The sequence below is a fragment of the Sphaerodactylus townsendi genome, linkage group LG16, assembly GCF_021028975.2.
Source record: "Sphaerodactylus townsendi isolate TG3544 linkage group LG16, MPM_Stown_v2.3, whole genome shotgun sequence".
Classification (NCBI taxonomy): Eukaryota; Metazoa; Chordata; class Lepidosauria; order Squamata; family Sphaerodactylidae; genus Sphaerodactylus; species Sphaerodactylus townsendi.
In genome coordinates this window covers 18,320,884-18,340,336 of record NC_059440.1, presented here as the reverse complement: position 1 = coordinate 18,340,336, position 19,453 = coordinate 18,320,884, and the positions used below count along the sequence as shown (strand labels likewise).

The 19,453-nt window shown below is 47.2% G+C and overlaps 1 protein-coding gene across 6 annotated transcripts in view; it reads right to left on the bottom strand.

The window, feature by feature from the left end:
- Positions 1-19,453, bottom strand: part of ELN (elastin) — an 80,122-nt gene continuing 60,669 nt past the window's right edge. For 2 of the 6 annotated variants that reach the window (XM_048519484.1, XM_048519483.1), the window contains exons 20-36: positions 18,531-18,680; positions 18,384-18,446; positions 17,738-17,872; positions 17,591-17,653; positions 15,195-15,299; positions 15,049-15,111; positions 14,165-14,290; positions 13,196-13,252; positions 11,793-11,931; positions 8,207-8,262; positions 7,602-7,751; positions 5,874-5,921; positions 4,772-4,801; positions 3,524-3,565; positions 2,263-2,289; positions 2,129-2,176; positions 1-810 (exon numbers count right to left, since the gene is read on the bottom strand). In XM_048519484.1, coding sequence (XP_048375441.1) covers positions 794-810; positions 2,129-2,176; positions 2,263-2,289; positions 3,524-3,565; positions 4,772-4,801; positions 5,874-5,921; positions 7,602-7,751; positions 8,207-8,262; positions 11,793-11,931; positions 13,196-13,252; positions 14,165-14,290; positions 15,049-15,111; positions 15,195-15,299; positions 17,591-17,653; positions 17,738-17,872; positions 18,384-18,446; positions 18,531-18,680 — 1,319 coding nt within the window. In that variant the 3' untranslated portion in view covers positions 1-793. The remainder of the gene's footprint in view (positions 811-2,128; positions 2,177-2,262; positions 2,290-3,523; positions 3,566-4,771; positions 4,802-5,873; positions 5,922-7,601; positions 7,752-8,206; positions 8,263-11,792; positions 11,932-13,195; positions 13,253-14,164; positions 14,291-15,048; positions 15,112-15,194; positions 15,300-17,590; positions 17,654-17,737; positions 17,873-18,383; positions 18,447-18,530; positions 18,681-19,453) is intronic. The other 4 variants (XM_048519486.1, XM_048519485.1, XM_048519488.1 and 1 more) reach the window with 4 other exon arrangements.

Here is a 19,453-nt window from a genome sequence, read left to right as displayed (position 1 = left end):
TTTCCTTTAAAAAGTTATTTATTAGTTGATTTTATTTTCGGGGGTGGGGTGGGGGAAGCAGTTATGGTTCTTCTTTATAAAAAGTGTCCCATCCCAGTTACATCGAAGTGAGTAGCATGAAGACGTGGAGCAGGTCGGCCAGACATGGACGGGGATCCGGGGCAGGCGCGGGGCAGCCCGCTTGCTCGGATCTAGACGACGTTGACGCTGCCCACATTAGATTCGCAGGGTGCGGATCGGCGGGGCTAATCCACCAAGGGGTTGGCAGCCGCTGCGGAATTGAGTTTAATCCTATTGATGCTGCCGGCCTGACCCAAGCTGCTCCCCACGTAAGCAGGCAGCATGTCAGGGTAGGAGGAACGGACTCCGGCTAACGGGCCCAGGGTTAACTAGTGGCACCCCCCCCTTATATCCAAAGAGGAACCTGCAGAGATAGGCTTGCTAGGGGGCAGGGCCAACTGGCCAGGGGCTACTGACCCTCGCGTGTGGTCACGGGGCTCAGAAGCAGGTTAAAGTGCTGGGGCGGCCCCCTCCGAAAGCAGCCCCTCCTTGGCTGCAGCACCAAAGAGCCCCGGGGGGGAGTGGAAGGCGGGAGGGGGAGGGGTTTCCACACAGGATGGTCGTAGCACCAGTGAGAGAGGGGTAAAGAGGGGCAGGCTGGGGGACGAGGGGCGAGGCACGTGGTGGCGGAGGTGGTGGTGGAATCTCTGCTGTATTCAGGGTGGGGGGGTACATTGGAAACCAGGCAGTAGCACCAAAGTTCATGAGGTGAATGGTGTGGAGTCCAGCAAGGCTACTTTCTCTTGCGGCCTGTGGAAGAGAGAAGATCATGAGCATGGGGGATGAGATGAGAACGAACATCTTGCTTGCCTGTCTGGAGTTGGAGTGAAGCCCAGATCAATTTGGGGGGGGGGAGTGGAACAGGAGATGAAGAACATTGGGTTGGAAAGCTACCCATGTTTCTGATGGAGAAAAGGATTCCCTTTTGACTACGTCAGGGATCGTGATATGTCATGTACATTTTCTATACTCATAACAGATCCACACATTTAATATGCATACAGTGTATGTCTGTGTGTTCAATGTTATCAAGCCACTTATGACTCAAGGCGACCCTATGATTCAGTATCCTTCAGAATGTCCTATTATTAATGGCGTGGCTCAGGCCTTGCAAACTGAGGACCGTGGCTTTCTTGACTGAGTGAATCCACCTCACGTTGGGGGTCTTCCTCTTTTCTGGCAGCCTTCAACTTTTCCTAGCATTATTGTCCTTTCCAGTGACTCTTGTCTTCTCATGATGTAATCAAAGCATGACAGCCTCAGTGTAGTCATTTTAACTTCTAGGGTCAGTTCAGGCTGGATTTGATCTAGAACCCACTTATTGGACTTTTTGGCCATGTGTGGCATCCATAAAACACACAGTGTGAAACGCTGGTTTATTGTCGAAGGATTTCATGACCGGAATCACTAGGGTATTGTGGGTTTTCTGGGCTGTATAGGCGAGGTCCAGTAGCATTTTCTCCTGACGTTTCACCTGCATCTGTGGCTGGCATCTTCAGAGGATCTGATGGTAGTAAAGCAAGTGGAGAGTATATATCTGTGGAACGTCCAGGGTGGGAGAAAGAACCATTGGCATTGGTTAAAAGTGCTAAGGGTGCAATGTGCAAGTGTAATTTGCATGTGTTAAGTGGAATCCACTCATTTTAGCATATGTCTGTAACGCTGCAGTTATCCTCTGAAGATGCCAGCCACAGATGCAGGCGAAACGTCAGGAGAAAATGCTATTGGAACACGGCCATACAACCCGGAAAACCCACAACATCCTCATGCTGGTTTACTGATGCAAAATGACCCTCATTATGCTCCCATTTTACTGGGTTGATTTGGTTATGAGGGAACAGTGGCATGAAAGTGGCATGAAAAACAGAGGCCTGTATGTTCAATTTGCACAAAGGGGAAGAAAAATCAGAATGGCTTGATTTTTGTATGGGGGACGAAAAGTTTAAAATCCTCTCTGTTGAGAATGACTTTTCTGGGTCCAAGGTGATGTGATTTATGGCGTGGTGTGGTGGTGAGACTCCTTGAGCCACATGAAATAACTATCTTAGCCAAACACAACACCACCTACCTCTGTAGCCCAGTGCGCCCAGGGCTTTGTAGGCCTTGGAAGGTTTGCCTGTGGGAAGGGAAGGAAGCAGACAGTAAGGTGAGAACTTCCGGTTTTCCTCCCCCTCCTGCCCCCCAGGAAGGAGTGACACTTACCAGCATACTGGCCAGCTGTTAAGCCTCCTAGCAAAGACAAACAGGAGAAACGGGTTAATGCAAGAATGTCCCCGTGTCAATGGCTTCACTACCCCACACTCTACTAGACAAAAATGACCAACCCAGGAGTCCCAGGGGAAAGAATCAGGAATTAAAAACTCCCACAAATATTTCTCAGTGTGCTTCAGCCTATCCTGATGCTGACTATTTGTCCATCCAGTGTATTTTGATCAGGCCTGTCCTCTGAGATGCTCAATACTTCTCTTCTTGCCTAAATTTATACCGCACTTTTTTCCTCAGCGGGGACCCAAAACAGCTTCCCTCACTCTCTGCACCTCCATTTTATCCTCACAATAACTCTCTGGAGCAGGTTAGGCGGTGAGTGGGTGCCCGGCCCATGGTCACCCAGCAAGCTGGCTTGGCAGAGTGGGGATTCAAACTTGTGAGCCATCGCGGTATAGTGGTTAAGAGCAGCAGACTTTCATCCGGAGAAACGAGTTTGATTCCCCACTCCTCCACATGAAGCCTGCAGGGTGACTCTCTTAGCCCACACAGAGGCCGGCAATGGCAAAGAACCTCCCAATGTCTCTTGCTTTAAAGATCCTACGGGGTTGCCATAAGCCGGCTGTGACCTGATAGCCCTTTCTACCACCGCCACTCCCAGATATTAGTTCAGCCTCTAAATGCTACACCACGCCGACTCTTGATTCATGATCAGAATCTAACTTTCCTCCCTATCTTTTCTGCCCAGTGTGACTGCAGGCTCTTTGAGAGCAGAATCTGCATTGCACCCATATGCAAACAGTGGAAATCAAACCTCTCCATCCCTCAGCACAGTTCTCATCCCTACTGCATCAATTCAAGAAGAGTTTGGATTTATACCCCACTTTTCTCAGCTGTAAGGAGTCTCTAAGCAGCTAGCAAACCCTCCACCTCCCCACAACAGACACCTTGTGAGGTAGGTGGGGCTGAGAGAGTTCTGAACAAACTGTGACTAGCTCCAGGTGACCCAGCAGGCTTCATGTGTAAGAGTGGAGAAACAATTCTGGTTCACCAGATTAGAGTCTGCTGCTCATGTGGAGGAGAGAAGAATCAAACCCGGTTCTCCACATTAGAGTCCACTGTCTAAGACACATTAGAGTCTTAACTACTACACCATGCCAGCTCTCAATTAGCAGTTCTAGTGGCCATCACTGGCCCTTCTGGGGAAGTTTTTTGTTCCATTCCTTCCACCACCCAGATCCAATGGAAAGGAACATACCTGGATAAATGGGAGATAACCCATAGCCAGGAACAGCACCCCCTGCAATGGAAAAAAGAGAGACAGAGGGTCAGAAGAGACTCGCAAGGCAAGCAGGTCGTATGTCTGGTTCGTCCATGAAGTTATCCCTCGATAACTGTAGCACCAGACAGCAGCATGCGTGGATGCTACGGAGAACTATATAAGCATGAAGAATATTATGGGTTAAAAAATAAAAAGGGGAAGTTCATAAGAATAATCAGAATAAGGAAAAAGATGCAAATTTGATACTGTGTGAAGAACTGTGGCTAGAAACTAATACAAGCAATCATATAGATTTATTTTGTATTGATATATTGGATTGGTAGAATTTGCTTTGCTTATTTTATAAAACATCATAGAATCATAGAGTTGGAAGAGACCCCAAGGGCCATCAAGTCCAACCCCCTGCAATGCAGGAATGCATAATCGAAGCACTCCTGACAAATGGCCATCCAGCCTCTGTTTAAAAACCTCCAAAGAAGGAGACTCCACCACACTCCAAGGTAGTGCATTCCAGTGTCGAATAGCCCTTACTGTCAAAAAGTTGTTCCTGATGTTTAGGTGGAATCTCTTCTCCTTCACCTTGGACCCAGTACTCCTGGTCCTAGTCTCTGGAGCAGCAGAAAACAAGCTTTCTCCCACACCAATATGACATCCCTTCCAATATCTAAACATGGCTATCATGTCACCTCTTAACCTTCTCTTCTCTTCACTAAACTGAACAGACCCAGCTACCTAAGTCTCTCCTCATAGGGCATGAATTCCATATCTTTTACCATTCCAGACCTTTTACCATTTTGGCTCTCAAGTGCTTAGAGTTTTATGTTAGAAAAGTTTTTTTTTCTTTTACTGTTCTACTCTATTGTCTCTCTTTATGTTGTTATTAATTTTTTTAAAAACATTAAAATGCTACAGAAAACTGAATGTCTTTCACCACTGGGGAGCTTTAGACTGCCACTGAGGCTCATTCCGCACATGCAGAATAATGCACTTTCAAACTGCTTTCAGTGCTCTTTGAAGCTGTGGGGAATGGCAAAATCCACTTGCAAACAGTTGTGAAAGTGGTTTGAAAACGCATTATTTTGCATGTGCGGAAGGGGCCTGAGATTAGAAGAAAAGGTTTCCCCCCAGAAAGCTTTCTGTTATGGCACGGAGGAATCTCCATTCGTATGGACGGCACCATGGACGATAACATTAGAAAAATTACAACTCTGCCATTTGACTCACCAGCTTGTGGGAAACCACCACCACCGTAACCTGCAGGGACAATGGAAACACAAAAACCTTGGTCAGCACTTATGGGACATTTGGCATTGTGTTCCCAACTACTGGTGATGTTCCTTGCAGATTTCCAATCCTACCATACCTTCCCCTTCTAGCTCTCATTCTAATCCTATCATTCCCTGTCCCATAAAACCTACTTGGAAATCAGCAGCTGGAGGAATGGAAGACAAGATGGAAGAAGAGACAGAGGCCAAGGCTGCCTTCAATGGGAATGTTTGGAGATTTAAAGGTTCCCAAGTTGCAAAGATAACCAGGGCAGAATGGGAGGAGGGCAGTCATGTCTTTGGGTATTGTTTCAGACCATGCAAGCTAATTGCTTAAGAACAGCTACATTTTGCTCAATACACCAATAAGGTGTCTAGAGTACAGGTTGAAATTGTTTTAACGGCTAACCCCTTCCTCTCCAGCAATCCAGGGTACTGTTAAGTTGGTGACAAAGAGATAAGAATCATAGAATTAGAAAACTGGAAGGGGTAAAAAGACCATCCAATCCAACCCCCAGTACTATGCAGGATGACCTAAAGCATCCCTGGCAAATAATCCTCCGATCTCTATTTAAACACTTCCAATGAGGTTTTTAGGGCAAGGCGCATTCAAAGGTGCGTCATGCCGCTAGTAGTCCTTGAAGGTCTACCATCCAAATAATTGCCAGGGTCAAGGCTGAGCGCATGTGGCTGGCCGAAAGTCACCCGGCAGATTTCCCTAGCAGAGTGGGGATTCGAATCTGGGTTTTCCAGATCCTCATCCAATACCTGAACTGCAACACCATGCTGGTTTAGTTACAGAACCAGAAATGGTCTCTGCAAACCTCTTTCACAGTTTTCCATGCTCCGATATAGTCTTTCTCACCGAAAGATGACAGGAGATTTGTGAATTAATTCACCATTTCCTGGACGTTCTTTGCTTTGGAATGCTGTGCTTGGGTCCTAGTGCCCTGGAGACAGAGCCAGGTAAGCACTTTCAGTGAGAAAGAGTATAGATCCAACCTCTTTTTGGAGACATAATGGCCAGAACTTCTCAGGGTGTTCTAACCCCACATACATACCATATTTGGGGGGCTTGGCTCCGGGCTGCACTCCGATCTGGGGGATCCCTACAAGACATGGAAATAAATAATTCCTAGAATAATGTCCACTGACTAGAGCTCCTGTCGGTGAATATATTCAATAGAGATATTTAGTTGCAGAGATGCAGAAGCAGTCTCTATGGGAGAAAGGTAGCCAGAGATACTTTGAGTTGCTTTTTGTATAAAAAAATAGTTTACTAGCTTAAAGGAAGGGTTACATGAAATAAAACAACAAATGCTGTTCTGCTCTGTTACATATTTACAATAGTAATTACAATCTGGGACTACATCTTACAGCTTTCTATCTGCTATCTCGTCTGGTGGCTCTGAACATGTGTGGTGAACAAAGAAAACAGGTAACTTTATAACTTTAGATATATGTGCTTACTAACATGCAAGCAATGGTGGTCAGACTGACCAATAGCTAATCAATAGACTAAAAGTGGTGGCGAACCTTTGGCACTCCAGATGTTATGGACTACAATTCCCATCAGCCCTTGCCAGCATGGTCAATTGGCCATGATGGCAGGGGCTGATGGGAATTGTAGGCCATAACATCTGGAGTGCCAAAGGTTCGCCACCACGGGCTAGCTCACAAAACAGTGACCTCAGCAGTTTATTTACATACAGACAGTTAACCCCTTAGTGACTGAATTGTGACAGACATTTACAAATACAAAACAGCTCCCCTTTGGGCTTGCTCTCAAGATAGGCCTCCTTGATCCACATGACCCTGGCTTTGCCAGTAAGCACCACGCAAAGACTGAGAAATAAGCAGGATCCGGTTTATTTATTTGAAACATTTTAACTAGCAGGCCCATTTCGAAGGCTCCAGCAAAGCCATTGGGGGGAAAAGTCCATACTGCAAATTAAAACCCTAAAGCAACGATCAAACAAACTGAACAGACTGCTTAAAGCAACTTGAGGTAACCACCGCCCCCTCCCCCCACAGTTGAGCAGTTTTTGAGTCATCAGTGACAGAAAAAGGGCTCTGAGGAATCAGAGCCAGATATCTGCAGAAACTGGGGAGAGCAGCGCTCTTTCGGTTACAAGGTGCTGCGACAGAAAAGGCTCTGCCTAAATTCCTGGCCCACTGCATTGAAGAAAGTATGGGGACCGGAAGCTGGAAGGAAATCTTCCTCACCCATGAGTGAGGGCATAAGGGAGACAATAGGTCAGTGATGGCGAACCTTTTTGAGACCGAGTGCCCAAATTGCAACCCAAACCCCACATTTATTGCAAAGTGCCAACCCGGCAATTTAATGCTGAGGTTTTAGTTTAGAAAATGCTGAGGTTTTCGTTTAGAAAAAACAGTTGACTCTCTCTTCCTCTGCCCCATCCGCTCGAGCAGGGGCCTGCCTGCTGTAGGATCCAGCAAGTCCCACGCGCACTGCTCTGTGTGTCTCTAGCATCTCTGCTCCCTCTGCGCCCCCCCCCCCCCGGGCAGCAGCCACCCAGAGCACAGGCCCCAGGCCCACCAGCCGAGTCCTCTCTGCTCACCGCTGTGCGCACACGTCGTGCTCAGTGGCCCAGGCCAGCCTAGATGGGTGTGTGTGATTTTCAACCCCCACATGACGAACTCTATATGTGCGTGCCCACAGAGAGGGCTCCGAGTGCCACCTTTGGCACCCGTGCCATAGGTTCGCCATCACTGCGATAGGTCTTAAGGGATAGAAAAGAATCCGTTACCTGCACCAGGAAACCCACCTATGCCGGGTACACCTCCAACACCTGGCACACCTCCCACGCCTGGCACGCCTCCCACGCCTGGCACGCCTCCCACGCCTGGTACTCCTCCCACGCCTGGCACGCCTCCCACGCCTGGCACGCCTCCAACACCAGGAATGGGTCTGGCACCTGCAGAGAAATTGAATGTTTCAGGCTTTACATTTTTTAAAAAAAAAGTATTGAAGACGGATACTCTAACACAGAATCCTAGTTGATGGTGGCGCTTGCACACTGGCAAAGAAGAAGGCCTGATCCCCCTATCTACTACCCAGAGCTTGGCTCAAACTAAGCCCTCGCAGGATCACTGTGACATGGGAGAGAAAAGCCCATGGCTGGCTTTGCATCCCAGCTGCGATCCCTAAACCAGTAAAAGTGTTTGCCTGGCTTCACTTGCATTACTGGGGGCTTTATTCAATGCTTTTCTTTCTGAACATGCACACAGTGACAGGAATCTCCATTTTGCATTCAAACACACCTGTGGCCCACTGTGATGTGCAGCAGGCTGGACAAGAAGAGGGAAAAACTGGGGCAAAGGATTCTGGGGCAAAGGATTCTGATTGGGACAGAAGATTTGGGGGACTCACCATACTTTGCTGCTTTGGCGGCGGCTGCTCCTGCTCCGAGTCCAGGCACTAAAACAGGAAAGAAAGAATATATCATAGCATCTTAAATCAGGAATTCTCAATGTGGTGCCCGCGAGCGTCATGGCACCTGCCAACACATTTCCTGGCGCCCAATCAGTGTCTTTAGAAAGCGGGCTTTTGCCCTGCTACACTTCTGATTGGCCTCTGGACATTTGATTGGCAACGCAGGTTTATAAAAACATTGCTTTGGCAACAGCTGCCACCCAAGTAAATGGATCTTCGCTGTGTGACTGAAGATAAGCTGCAGCATCCATTTTGTGGTTGGCTCTATCTCGTAGGGCTGGCAGCCATTTTGGATCTGCGCCCATCATGCTATGACAGAATTCTTGAGGTGCCCACAGGTTCAGAAAGCTTAGGGACCCCTGGCCTAAACAACGGTTCCTCAAGTTGAGTGTTCTGTCCTTGGTGGTGGCCAGACAGATGCCTCTGGAAGCTCATGAACGGAGCACAAAAATACCAGCCCGCCTCTCCACCAGCATCTGGTGCATGCAGGTACACTGCCCCTGAACATGGAGGTTCTGTATGTTATAAGCAGAGTTGCAAACCTCCACTGGGGCCTATAAAAAGCCTTTAAATAATCCATCCATGTATGTGGGCGGGTGTGAACCAGTGCACTCAGAAGGTAATTTTAATCAGCGAGAACTGCAAATTAAGGGAACATGTTTGTTTTGGAGGCTATTTCCTTTCTGATGTGTTCCTGTAACAGGGCAAGAATGAAAATATAAAGAACTTGGTCGGACACTGCACTTTGGGCACCCTGATCCAAATCCCTCTTTCCTTTTCTCCCGCTGCCTTCTCTCTCTCTTTGTTTATGTAGTGATCATTCCATTTGATGAAACATTCCGGGGAGCTTGAAGGTTAAGCACTACTTAGAGATATTTCAGCTGGTCCTAGTAAAAAAGTATGACACTGCTTGGTTTTTCCCCCCCTGGGGATCAACAAGGTGACCTATGATCTTTGTCTTCTTCCAATAACAGGCTGCAGATTTTGTTTATTGGCACTGCAATTCTAAGCAGAGTTACATCAAGCTTCAACAAACGTAGAAGGGTGAGACTTGGTCTCGGATTGCCCTGTCAAAAACAAGTATTGGATTCACGATTTGGTACCATTCCAGTGGGTTTAATTGCAGGGACTGGTGGGCAACGTGGCCTTTTCAGAGAAGCTTTCCCACCCTTCTTGGTTTTATCATTCAAGGGCTCCTGATAGGAGCCACAAGAACCCTCCACCCTCGGGATTCCTCAGAATCAGGGATAAACAAACTCCCAGCATTCCGTTCCTTCATTGTCATGGAATCCCCCCTGAATTCCGGTTTCACTAGGAAAATGTCTAACGTTAATTAGACCGTGCACAGCTCGCCACAGCTAGCGCTTTCAGTTCATTAAATCTCCACCCACCCCCCACACAACATATGATAATGATGCACAGATGTGCATTCATAAAACACTGCATAAAAGCAGCCCTCTCTGCGTGGTCGCATTCATGTTCCTTACCTGCCATGTTTTACTAGAAGGCTCCTGGCAACTGCTAAGGCCCCTTCCGCACACGCAGAATAATGCACATTCAATCCACTTTCACAATGGTTTGAAAGTGGATTTTGCTATTCCGCACAGTAAAATCCAGCTGCAAAGTCCTTTGAAAGTGGATTGAAAGTGTATTATTCTGCACGTGCGGAAGGGGCCTAAAACACACCCACTGAAAAGGATTTTGATACAACTGTACCTATATTCACAGCTCGAATAAGCCGAGCACACTAGATGGCATGCGCAGATGTTTATATTGTTTTAGATGTTTTATACTGCTTTATTGTGATGTCAGCTGCCCCCAGCCCGAAAAGCAAGGGATGAATGAATGGATGTTCTGCACAGAAATACAGAAATTAACACATACACAACATCACAAAGTATTCTTACTGCATCAGTTTGCTTTGGAAACAAGACCCGATCTTTTGGAACTTCGACATTCTGAGAGAGATTCAGATGAAGACAATTTTGGAAGACACCTACCTGGACCACTGTTGGAAAACCTCAGCAATACATTGTAGTACACTAGCAATACATAGGGAAGTAGCCCTTGGATTGCTTTCTCTTCCACAGATTCTATCAATTATCTCTTGCATCAGGTAAAGCACCTTAAATCAGGTAAAGCGTCCTTCCACTGGAGGAAAGCGCTTCTGCTGCTGGAATGGATCCAGGGGAGGCAACTCATGAACTGTTCAGCTTACCACAAAAACAGAGGCTTTTTGGTGGTGGCCCCACATGGAGGCGGACCTCCCTAACCAGGGCTACTCACCAGAAGCTCATTTCATTCCAGAGCTTTCAGTGAGAGAGCTCTTCAGCTTGGGGAAGTAAATCACAGGGTGGTCTGTACAATAAAACAGGCTTAAAAACCGGATGACTATAGACTTCAGTATCCAATTTTATCGTCCCACTATGCTCACCCCCCTTCATTGTTCTTTATCAAGTTTTAAAGCTTTTATTCCCTTTTATTATTTATGCATTTATCCTGGTTCCTTTATGTTCAAACTTTCATCTGTTCCCAATTTCCTTTTACCAGTAGGTTTTTCTTCTTTTCAGATATATATTTACTATATTAAAATATCTGATCTTTCTGGTTTTATTTCATTTACCTTATGCTGGTCTGTGACCATAATAAAGATCGATTGGGAGGCTTCTTGGTGGTGCCCCCCCCCAAATGGTTGTGGGTATCCAGAGGTGGGATCCAGCAGGTTCTCACCAGTTCCCGAGAGGGGGTTACTAATTATTTGTGTGTGCCAAGAGGGGGTTACTAATTGGGTCTGCTTTTCCGTTAGAAATTCCATTAGGTCCAAAAATCATAAAGTCCTGTTAGCGAAGGTGGAAAACGGGATCATTCTCCCTGTTGGGCTGTTTTAAAAACATGTTTTAGAAATATGGTAAAGTTCCTTGTTTAAGGAAAGGATCCTTCTTTTGATTTCTACAAACAAAATTAAGTATTTGAAAGTATTAAGTATTTGACAGGCAGTCAATTAGGGGAGAAGTAGTTGTTTCTGTTGGCAGTAGACGATAGGACTTGCTATCATGAGTTTAAATTATGGACAGAAAGATAGCAGCTGGAAATTAGGAACTTTTTTTGACAGTAAGAGTTTTTTACAGTAACAGAGAAATTATTAATGCCCCGCCCCCGAAATGCCCAGCCACGCCCCCGTCATGCCCCGCCCAGGCCAATTGGCGCTACGCCACTGTTTGAATCCCACCACCATGGGAACCTGTTACTAAATTTTTTGGATCCCACCACTGTGGGTATCCCTAACCAGGAACACTCGCAAGAAGCTAATTTCATTCCAGAGCTTTCACTGAGCAAACTTTTCAGACGGGGGACCGGCTTCCCAACCTTTCCACTGTTACTTATTTTGTGTTGGTCCTTATTGCCAACCATCCAACAGCTCTGCTGAGGAAAACTTAGGAATGTAAAATGTGAAACAGAAGGGAAGAAAGAAAGGCCACAGGCAACGGAATGACACAACAACAGAAATCTTGTAGGCTGCTGACCTCCAACGCCTCCAACGCCTCCAACTCCTCCAAGGCCAGGTACCAGGCTGCCAACCCCACCGGGCACCAGGCCACCACCGACACCGGGCACCAGACCACCACCGACACCGGGTACCAGGCCTCGTGCTCCACCAGCTCCTATTTGATTAAACCACACATGTATCAATATTAATAACAAGAAGACTCTGAATTTATACCCACTTTTCTCTCCTGTAAGGAGTTTTAAAGCAGCATATAAATCTTTCCCTTCCTCTCCCCGCAACCGACACCTTGTGTGGTAGGTGGGGCTGAGAGAGTTCTGAGAGAACTGTGACTAGTCCAAAGTCACCCAGAAGGCTTCCTGTGGAGGAGCAGGGAATCAAACTTGGTTCACCAGATAAGAGCCTGCCGCTCATGTCGAGGAGTGGAGAATCAAATCCGGTTTTCCACTGCACAACACTGTCACAGGCCTTGGAGCTAGAGACACAAGATCAGTGTCTATACGCCCTTTTTAATAATGAGAGAGGAAGTCAAAATGTGCCACAAAGAACTGAAATCTGAAGCCTACAAAGAAGGCTAAAGAGGGCATCCTTCTCGACTTTCTTTCTTGCCAAGGGCCTGGCTTCACAGTCTTGTGTGAAAGGGAAAGGGCAGAGCGATCAATTGTTGTTGCAGACACTCGCCTCTGGCGAGTGAGGACTAGAAGGGCTGGAAGAAAAGTTTGGATTTATATCCCCCCTTTCTCTCCTGTACGGAGACTCAAAGGGGCATCCAATGTCCTCCCGTCCTCCACCCCGCCCCAACAAACACTCTGTGTGGTGAGTGGGGCTGAGAGTGCTCCGAAGAACTGTGACTAGCCCAAGGTCACCCAGCTGGCATGTGCTGGAGTGCACAAGCTAATCTGGTTCACCAGATAAGCCTCCACAGCTCAAGTGGCAGAGCGGGGAATCAAACCCGGTTCTCCAGATTAGAGCGCACCTGCTCTTAACCACTATACCACGCTGGCTCACTACCTCTGTGTGACCAGGCAAGAGTGTTTTGCGGCAGGGGTTCTTTTATTTCTTTTAGCCAGAAATGCGGACTACTGTGGCCTGGCAGGCTAATGGAAACGGCTGCAGGGAAGACAGTTGAGTGGCCACCTCTGTCAAGCAGTTGTTCATAGGGTTGCCAACTCCAGGTTGGAGAAATCCTGAAGATTTGGGGGTGGAGCCTGAGCAGGGTGGGGTTTGGGGAAGGAAGGGCCCTCAGCAGAGTATAATGCCATAGAGTCTACCCTCCAAGGTAGCCATTTCCTCCAAGGGAAATGATCTCTGTAGACTGGACCATAGCGGTAATTCTGCCAGATCTCCAGGCCCCACCTGGAAACTGGCAACCCCAATCCCTAGGCTGGATGGGGCAGCCGCACTGTGAACCTCTCACTTACCATATTTAGCTGCCTTGGCTGCAGCTTTAGCTGCGGCAGGACTTCCTGGCACCACTCCTAAGAAGGGGGAGGAAGCAGAAACAGATTGGAAAACACTGGTCCTAATTCCATCAAGAGCCCCCCCTCCCCAAATCCAGGGCTAAAAGGTCACCCGAGCTTCATCTTCCCTGGCCAATGTCCATGGCATGTAGAAACCTCAAAAAGGGCAGGTTGAAATGTCACCTCCTCCAACGTTTCCCAGGCAAAAACAGGCGTGTGCCCGCGGCAAGTTGCAACCCTATTCTCATACCGAGGATCTCTGCCCAGAGTTCCACTTGGCCTCTTATAGGTTGCACTGCTTTCTCTGGAAGTCACTCTGGAACTGTTTATGAAGCTTAGAAAGGCTTTGAACATTTAGGTTCGAGGTATGCTAAATAAACCATCCTTGTTCTACAGGGCGTGCTTTATCACTTGTTTATCACTACAGGGCGTGCTTTATCACCAGCCTGGGAAACGGCAAACCGTGCGCTGCATAGCACTCTAATGCTCATGGACATGTATACACATTAGAGTGTGTATTAGAGTGTGCATTAGAGACAAGATTTGGGGAGGGTGGCAGAGAATCTGCTTTGAATGTAAAAAGTCCAAAGTTTAATTTCCGGCATTCTGAATTTTAATGACAGGTGTGAATTACTTAGTGAATTCTTCAGTCTTGGTGAAGAATTCTAGAGAATTGGTGAAGAATTCTAGAGAACTTTAATGCTTGCATATCAATTTGTGTTATTCGGGTTGGTCTTAATAAAATAATTTTACCTTGGACTAACAGCTACCTGCAAACACAAGACTGTTCTGTTATTCTGGACCTCATGGTTGCCCTGGGAGTGTGAAGGGAACCTCACATTTTTTAGATCACAGCAGAACCAAACGCTAAGACATCTATTATCTATTTTTTAAAGTGCCTACACTAGTTTCCATATCCTGATGACATACCTCCAGTTCCTATGCCGCCAGGTACCACACCAGGAACACCTCCTAAGCCAGGTGCCACACCAGGAACACCTCCTAAGCCAGGTGCCACGCCAGGAACACCTCCTAAGCCAGGTGCCACGCCAGTCCCTGAAGAAAATGTATTTATTTTAAAATATTAACTAATTACCTTCCTTCAATAGGAAGAGCGAGATTCGAATCCAGTAGCACCTTAATGACCACTGAGAGTTCTGAGTATAAGCTTTTGAGAGGCAAATATCTCTTGATCAGTATTTTTGATGCTTGAAAGCTTATACTGCCAAAATCTCATTGGAATCCGATGAATCTCCCTTTTTGGAAGTATATGAATGGAAAAGAAGAAGAAGAAGAAGAAGAAGAAGAAGAAGAAGAAGAAGAAGAAGAAGAAGAAGAAGAAGAAGAAGAAGAAGAAGAGGAAGAGGAGGAGGAGGAGGAGGAGGAGGAGGAGGAGGAGGAGGAGGAGTAATTTGGATTTATAAACCCCCTTTCCCTCCTGTAGGAGACTCAAAGGGCTTACAATCTCCTTTCCTTCCCCACCCCACACCCTCAGCAAACATCCTGCGAGGTAGGTGGGGCTGAGAGAGCTCAGAAGAACTGTGCTAGCCCAAGGTCACCCAGTTGGCATGTGTTGGAGTGCACAGGCTAATCCAGTTCCCCAGATAAGCCTCCACAGCTCAAGTGGCAGAGCAGGGAATCAAACCCGGTTCTCCAGATGAGAGTGCACCTGCTCTTAACCGCTACGCCACTGCTGTTGCACTCTAAGCTGAGTGTAACAGTGAATTTCAGGTCAGCCTTCCTTGGCTCATTTGCATTCCAAGACGACTCATAACACTCTTGTGAGTGACAGGTGAACAGGCCATTCAGCTCACCATATGCTGCTGCTTTAGCTGCTGCCTTCGCTGCTGCAGCCGCTGCTGCCCCTGGACCAACACCTGCAGGTACACACAAAAGACATTGTCAAGAGGTAGGACAGCATTTGTCCAGGCAGAAGTAACATCTTCTTACTGGAACTCACCAGGGAGAGCACCTGGAGCTACACCTGGGACCCCGCCAATGCCCGGGACAACACCTGGAACCCCGCCAATGCCCGGGACAACACCTGGGACCCTTCCAGCCTGACCTGGAACAGAAGAGGTGAGATTGAAGGTCAAGCTTGTTGCGAACTGGCTTGATAAGAACTTTTTGCAAATTTAATTGTTGTATTTTGAACCAAACCCCCCAAGCGGAAAAAAAAATGAAAATATAACAGCAATGGTGGCAAGTCTACAGATAGGCATCTATTTAAAAAATCTAGTTATCTAAAATACGTCTGTGTGCCGTTGCAATCTGTGCACCATATATTCACATGTTGGTAAGGTTGCAAAGTCCTCTGTCTTCTGAGGTACTGGAGGTGGGCATTTATCTTTCCAGGGTGTGCAGTATCAGTCTTTTAGCAACAGTAAAGGCAAGGAGGTTCTCTTTCACGTACCATCAGTTAGCTCCAGGGTTCAAGAAAACAATTTAAAACTGCATAAGCATCCTCAAAGATCCATGAATATTCTAATGCAAAGCTGATATAAGTAATTACTTCCTCTGAAAAAAGATTGAATACTGGGCAGGCCTGAAGCATATTCTTAAGACACAAGTTATAATGCCGGCAATTAGAAGGGAAGAAGAAGAGTTGGATTGATATCGCCCCTTTCTCTCCTGTAAGGAGACTTAAAGGGGTTTACAATCTCCTTTCCCTCCCCGCCCCCACAACAAACACCCTGTGAGGTGAGTGGGGCTGAGAAAGCTCCGAAGAACTGTGACTAGCCCAAGGTCACCCAGCTGGCATGTGCTGGAGTGCACAAGCTAATCTGGCTCACCAGATAAGCCTCCACAGCTCAAGGGGCAGAGCAGGGAATTAAACCCGGTTCTCCAGATTAGAGCGCACCTGCTCTTAACCACTACACCACGCTGTCTCTGAGACACCTGACTTAGTTCTTTACTAAAAAGGAGCTCTGCGGTCCGGAATATCCTAAACATAACTTTTTACTCAGTAAGTTGTAGCTTGAGATCTATGAATATCACAGGTATAAAACTTAGGACCATGTTCTGTGGCGCTGGCAAAACCGGGTGATTGAGCTCCTTATTCCATTCATTTCTGCAATTTCACCTCCCATATTTTTGACATCAGTTATTTATAAATAAATATTTTCTGCAGTGAAGCAATGAGAGTTTCCAAGTGTCATGGAGATTCTGAAACACTTAGTGCTGGAGGATGATATTTACATATCAACAGATGTTGCAGCTGTAAATCCAGCCATTCAACAGACAGGTCATATCTTGACCTCAGCTGAAAAAATAACAAAAAACTTATCACCATAGTCTATGAATTGGGCCAAAGTAATCTCCCACCCCCGAATTTGTCCTAGACTTCTATAAAAAAATTCTTCCCAATTTTAAAATTTGAATATGCCCATAATGTTAATTTGGAAAGTGAAAACGAGTCGAATTAGAAATCCTGACTCTGAGAACTATGGTACTGATGGACGGTGAAATGCTACTACTTGAAGAATTATTAGCCTGTTCTACCGAGACATGGTTTAGGGTCAGCACAGAGTTCAGGGCTTAGAGGACTGCGTGTTTTCATCTTCTCCTTATACCCTTGCTCACACTGATCCTTATACAAATCATGTACCGTATGCTATTTTTGTTTTTAAAATTAAAATTCTATTTGAATGATCAAAGCCAGATCTGTGCAAACACACCCACCGATTCAGTCTTTGGGGCTTTTCCACACTTTCAGAACCTAAGGGCTTGCGAGTCCATTCCAAGCATCCCACAGGTACGATTTGTTTTAATTGTGGGGGTGCACGGTTTTTACTGTTTTGAGCTGCCCCAAGCAAGTTTTGAGAGGCAGCATATTAATTTTCCAAATAAATGAAAAATAATCACGTGGAACATGGAAGGAACGCGTGCACAGAACGGCAATTCTGCCTCTGCCCTTTGGAATCCGTCCCTGTTCGGACTTGGAAGAATGGAAAAGGAGCTTGAGTTACTCTAGGTCAGGGGTAGGGAACCTGCGGCTCTCCAGATGTTCAGGAACTACAATTCCCATCAGCCCCTACCAGCATGACCAATTGGCCATGCTGACAGAGGCTGATGGGAATTGTAGTTCCTGAACATCTGAGAGCCGCAGGTTCCTACCCCTCTAGGTCAGGGTAGGAACCTGCGGCTCTCCAGATGTTCAGGAACTACAATTCCCATCAGCCCTACCAGCATGACCAATTAAGCCCATACTGGCCAAATTCTGATAGGGTCATAATTCGTATCTAAGGCACGATTCTACTGAGAATGAATTTCAGGCCAGCCTTGGCTGGTTTGTTTGCATTTCAAGATTTCAAGATCAGTTCTCTGAGTGACAGATAAAGGGGCCATTCAACTCACCATATGCTGCTGCTTTAGCTGCGGCCTTTGCTGCTGCCGCCGCTGCCGCCCCTGGACCAACGCCTGCAGGTTAATACAAGAGACATGGTCAAAATTGCAGGACAGAATTTGTCCAAGTAGAAGAAACAACTTCTTATTGTAACTCACCAGGGAGAGCACCTGGAGCTACACCTGGGATGCCACCAACACCGGGAACGACACCTGGGACCCCGCCAACGCCCGGGACAACACCTGGGACCCCACCAACGCCCGGGACAACACCTGGGACCCTTCCAGCCTGACCTGAAACAGAAGAGGTGAGATTGAAGGGCAAGCTTTCGCCGTACTGGTGGAAAATGGCGCCGGGGGGCAAGCCCTTACTTTGGGAAAATGGCACCCGGGGGAGAATCAAAGTGGCTTACAAGCTCCTTTCCCTTCCTCTCCCTACAACAGATACTTTGTGAGGTAGGTGGGGTTGAGAGAGTCCTGAGGGAACTGTGACTAGACCAAGGTCACCCAGCAGGACTGTAGAAGTGCAGAAACACATCTGGTTCACCAGATAAGCCTCTCCCACTCATGTGGACGAGTGGGGAATCCAATCTGGTTCTCCAGATTAGAATCCACCTGCTCTTAACCACTACACCACGCTGGCTCTCAGGGCCAACCTTGTCAATTCCCCCTTCTCAAGTGGGAATCATGCAGAAAAGACATCATTAGTCAGAGCCCTAGATCTAAGAGAGGAATAATGAATGCTGAACATTTTCAAACACTCCTGAGGGAAGCCACACAGCCATTCTGCAAGTGTCCAGCTCACCATATGCTGCTGCTTTGGCCGCTGCCTTCGCTGCTGCAGCTGCTGCCGCTCCTGGCCCAACACCTGCAGATACATACAAAAGACATGGTCAGGAGTGCAGGGCAGAATTGACCCAGGCAGGGGATACTTCTTCTTATCCTAGCTTACCTGGGAGAGCACCTGGAACCACACCTGGGATGCCGCCCACGCCTGGAATGGCACCCGGAACCCCGCCAACACCTGGGAAGCCGCCAACACCCGGGATGCCGCCAACACCTGGCAGAGCTCCTGGGACTCCACCGACACCTGGCACCTGACCTGGAACAGAACAGGCGAAAGTGGAGACTATCTCGTTCTGATTGGGCGCAAGAAGGTAACGTTGACCCATCCACTTGGCTGATCTCCTTGGGTATTAGCCAGCCACAATAAGATAGGTTGTGTGAAGAACATTCAATATGACAATTCACCGTTGCGATATCAATCTATCCTTGCCCATCATGTCTAGCACGGTGACTCCAAAATGTTGTGCTCGGAGCAAGAGGACTGTGCTGGGAGATTCAAGGCAATTAAAAGTAAATGCTCTACTAGGCCCAAAGTATCCACCTGCAGATGTAAAACACCTACCTCCCCACTGCAAAACTTAGGTGAGAGTGGGATGTTATAGAGGACACATAGCTGCCATGGAAAATAGCAGTCTAGTGTCCCTCTCCTCCCTTGCTGCAACATCTACCTATAGAAGAGACATAACTGTCATAGATTTCCAGCCCTCAATCCATTTTTTGCCAGCTCCTGCTGAGGAATCTGACAATGCAATCATGTCACCTCACATGTTTTATATCACTACAGCTGGGGAGAAGGAAACGCCGGCTTGCCATTCTCAGTGGCAGCCGTGCACCTGCAGAAACAGTTTATTCATCCGTTCCATTTCTGTCCAGCCTTTCCTCTCTGCAGCACCAGGCTTTGGTTTTTGAGACAGTCCCCCAACCAGACGCAAACCAGAGCTTGTTACCTCCAGTAAAGTTACTGGCCTCACATTCCTGGGGCTGTATTGCAGTCATTCCTCTAGTTTTTGAGATTTCGGTGGGCATTAG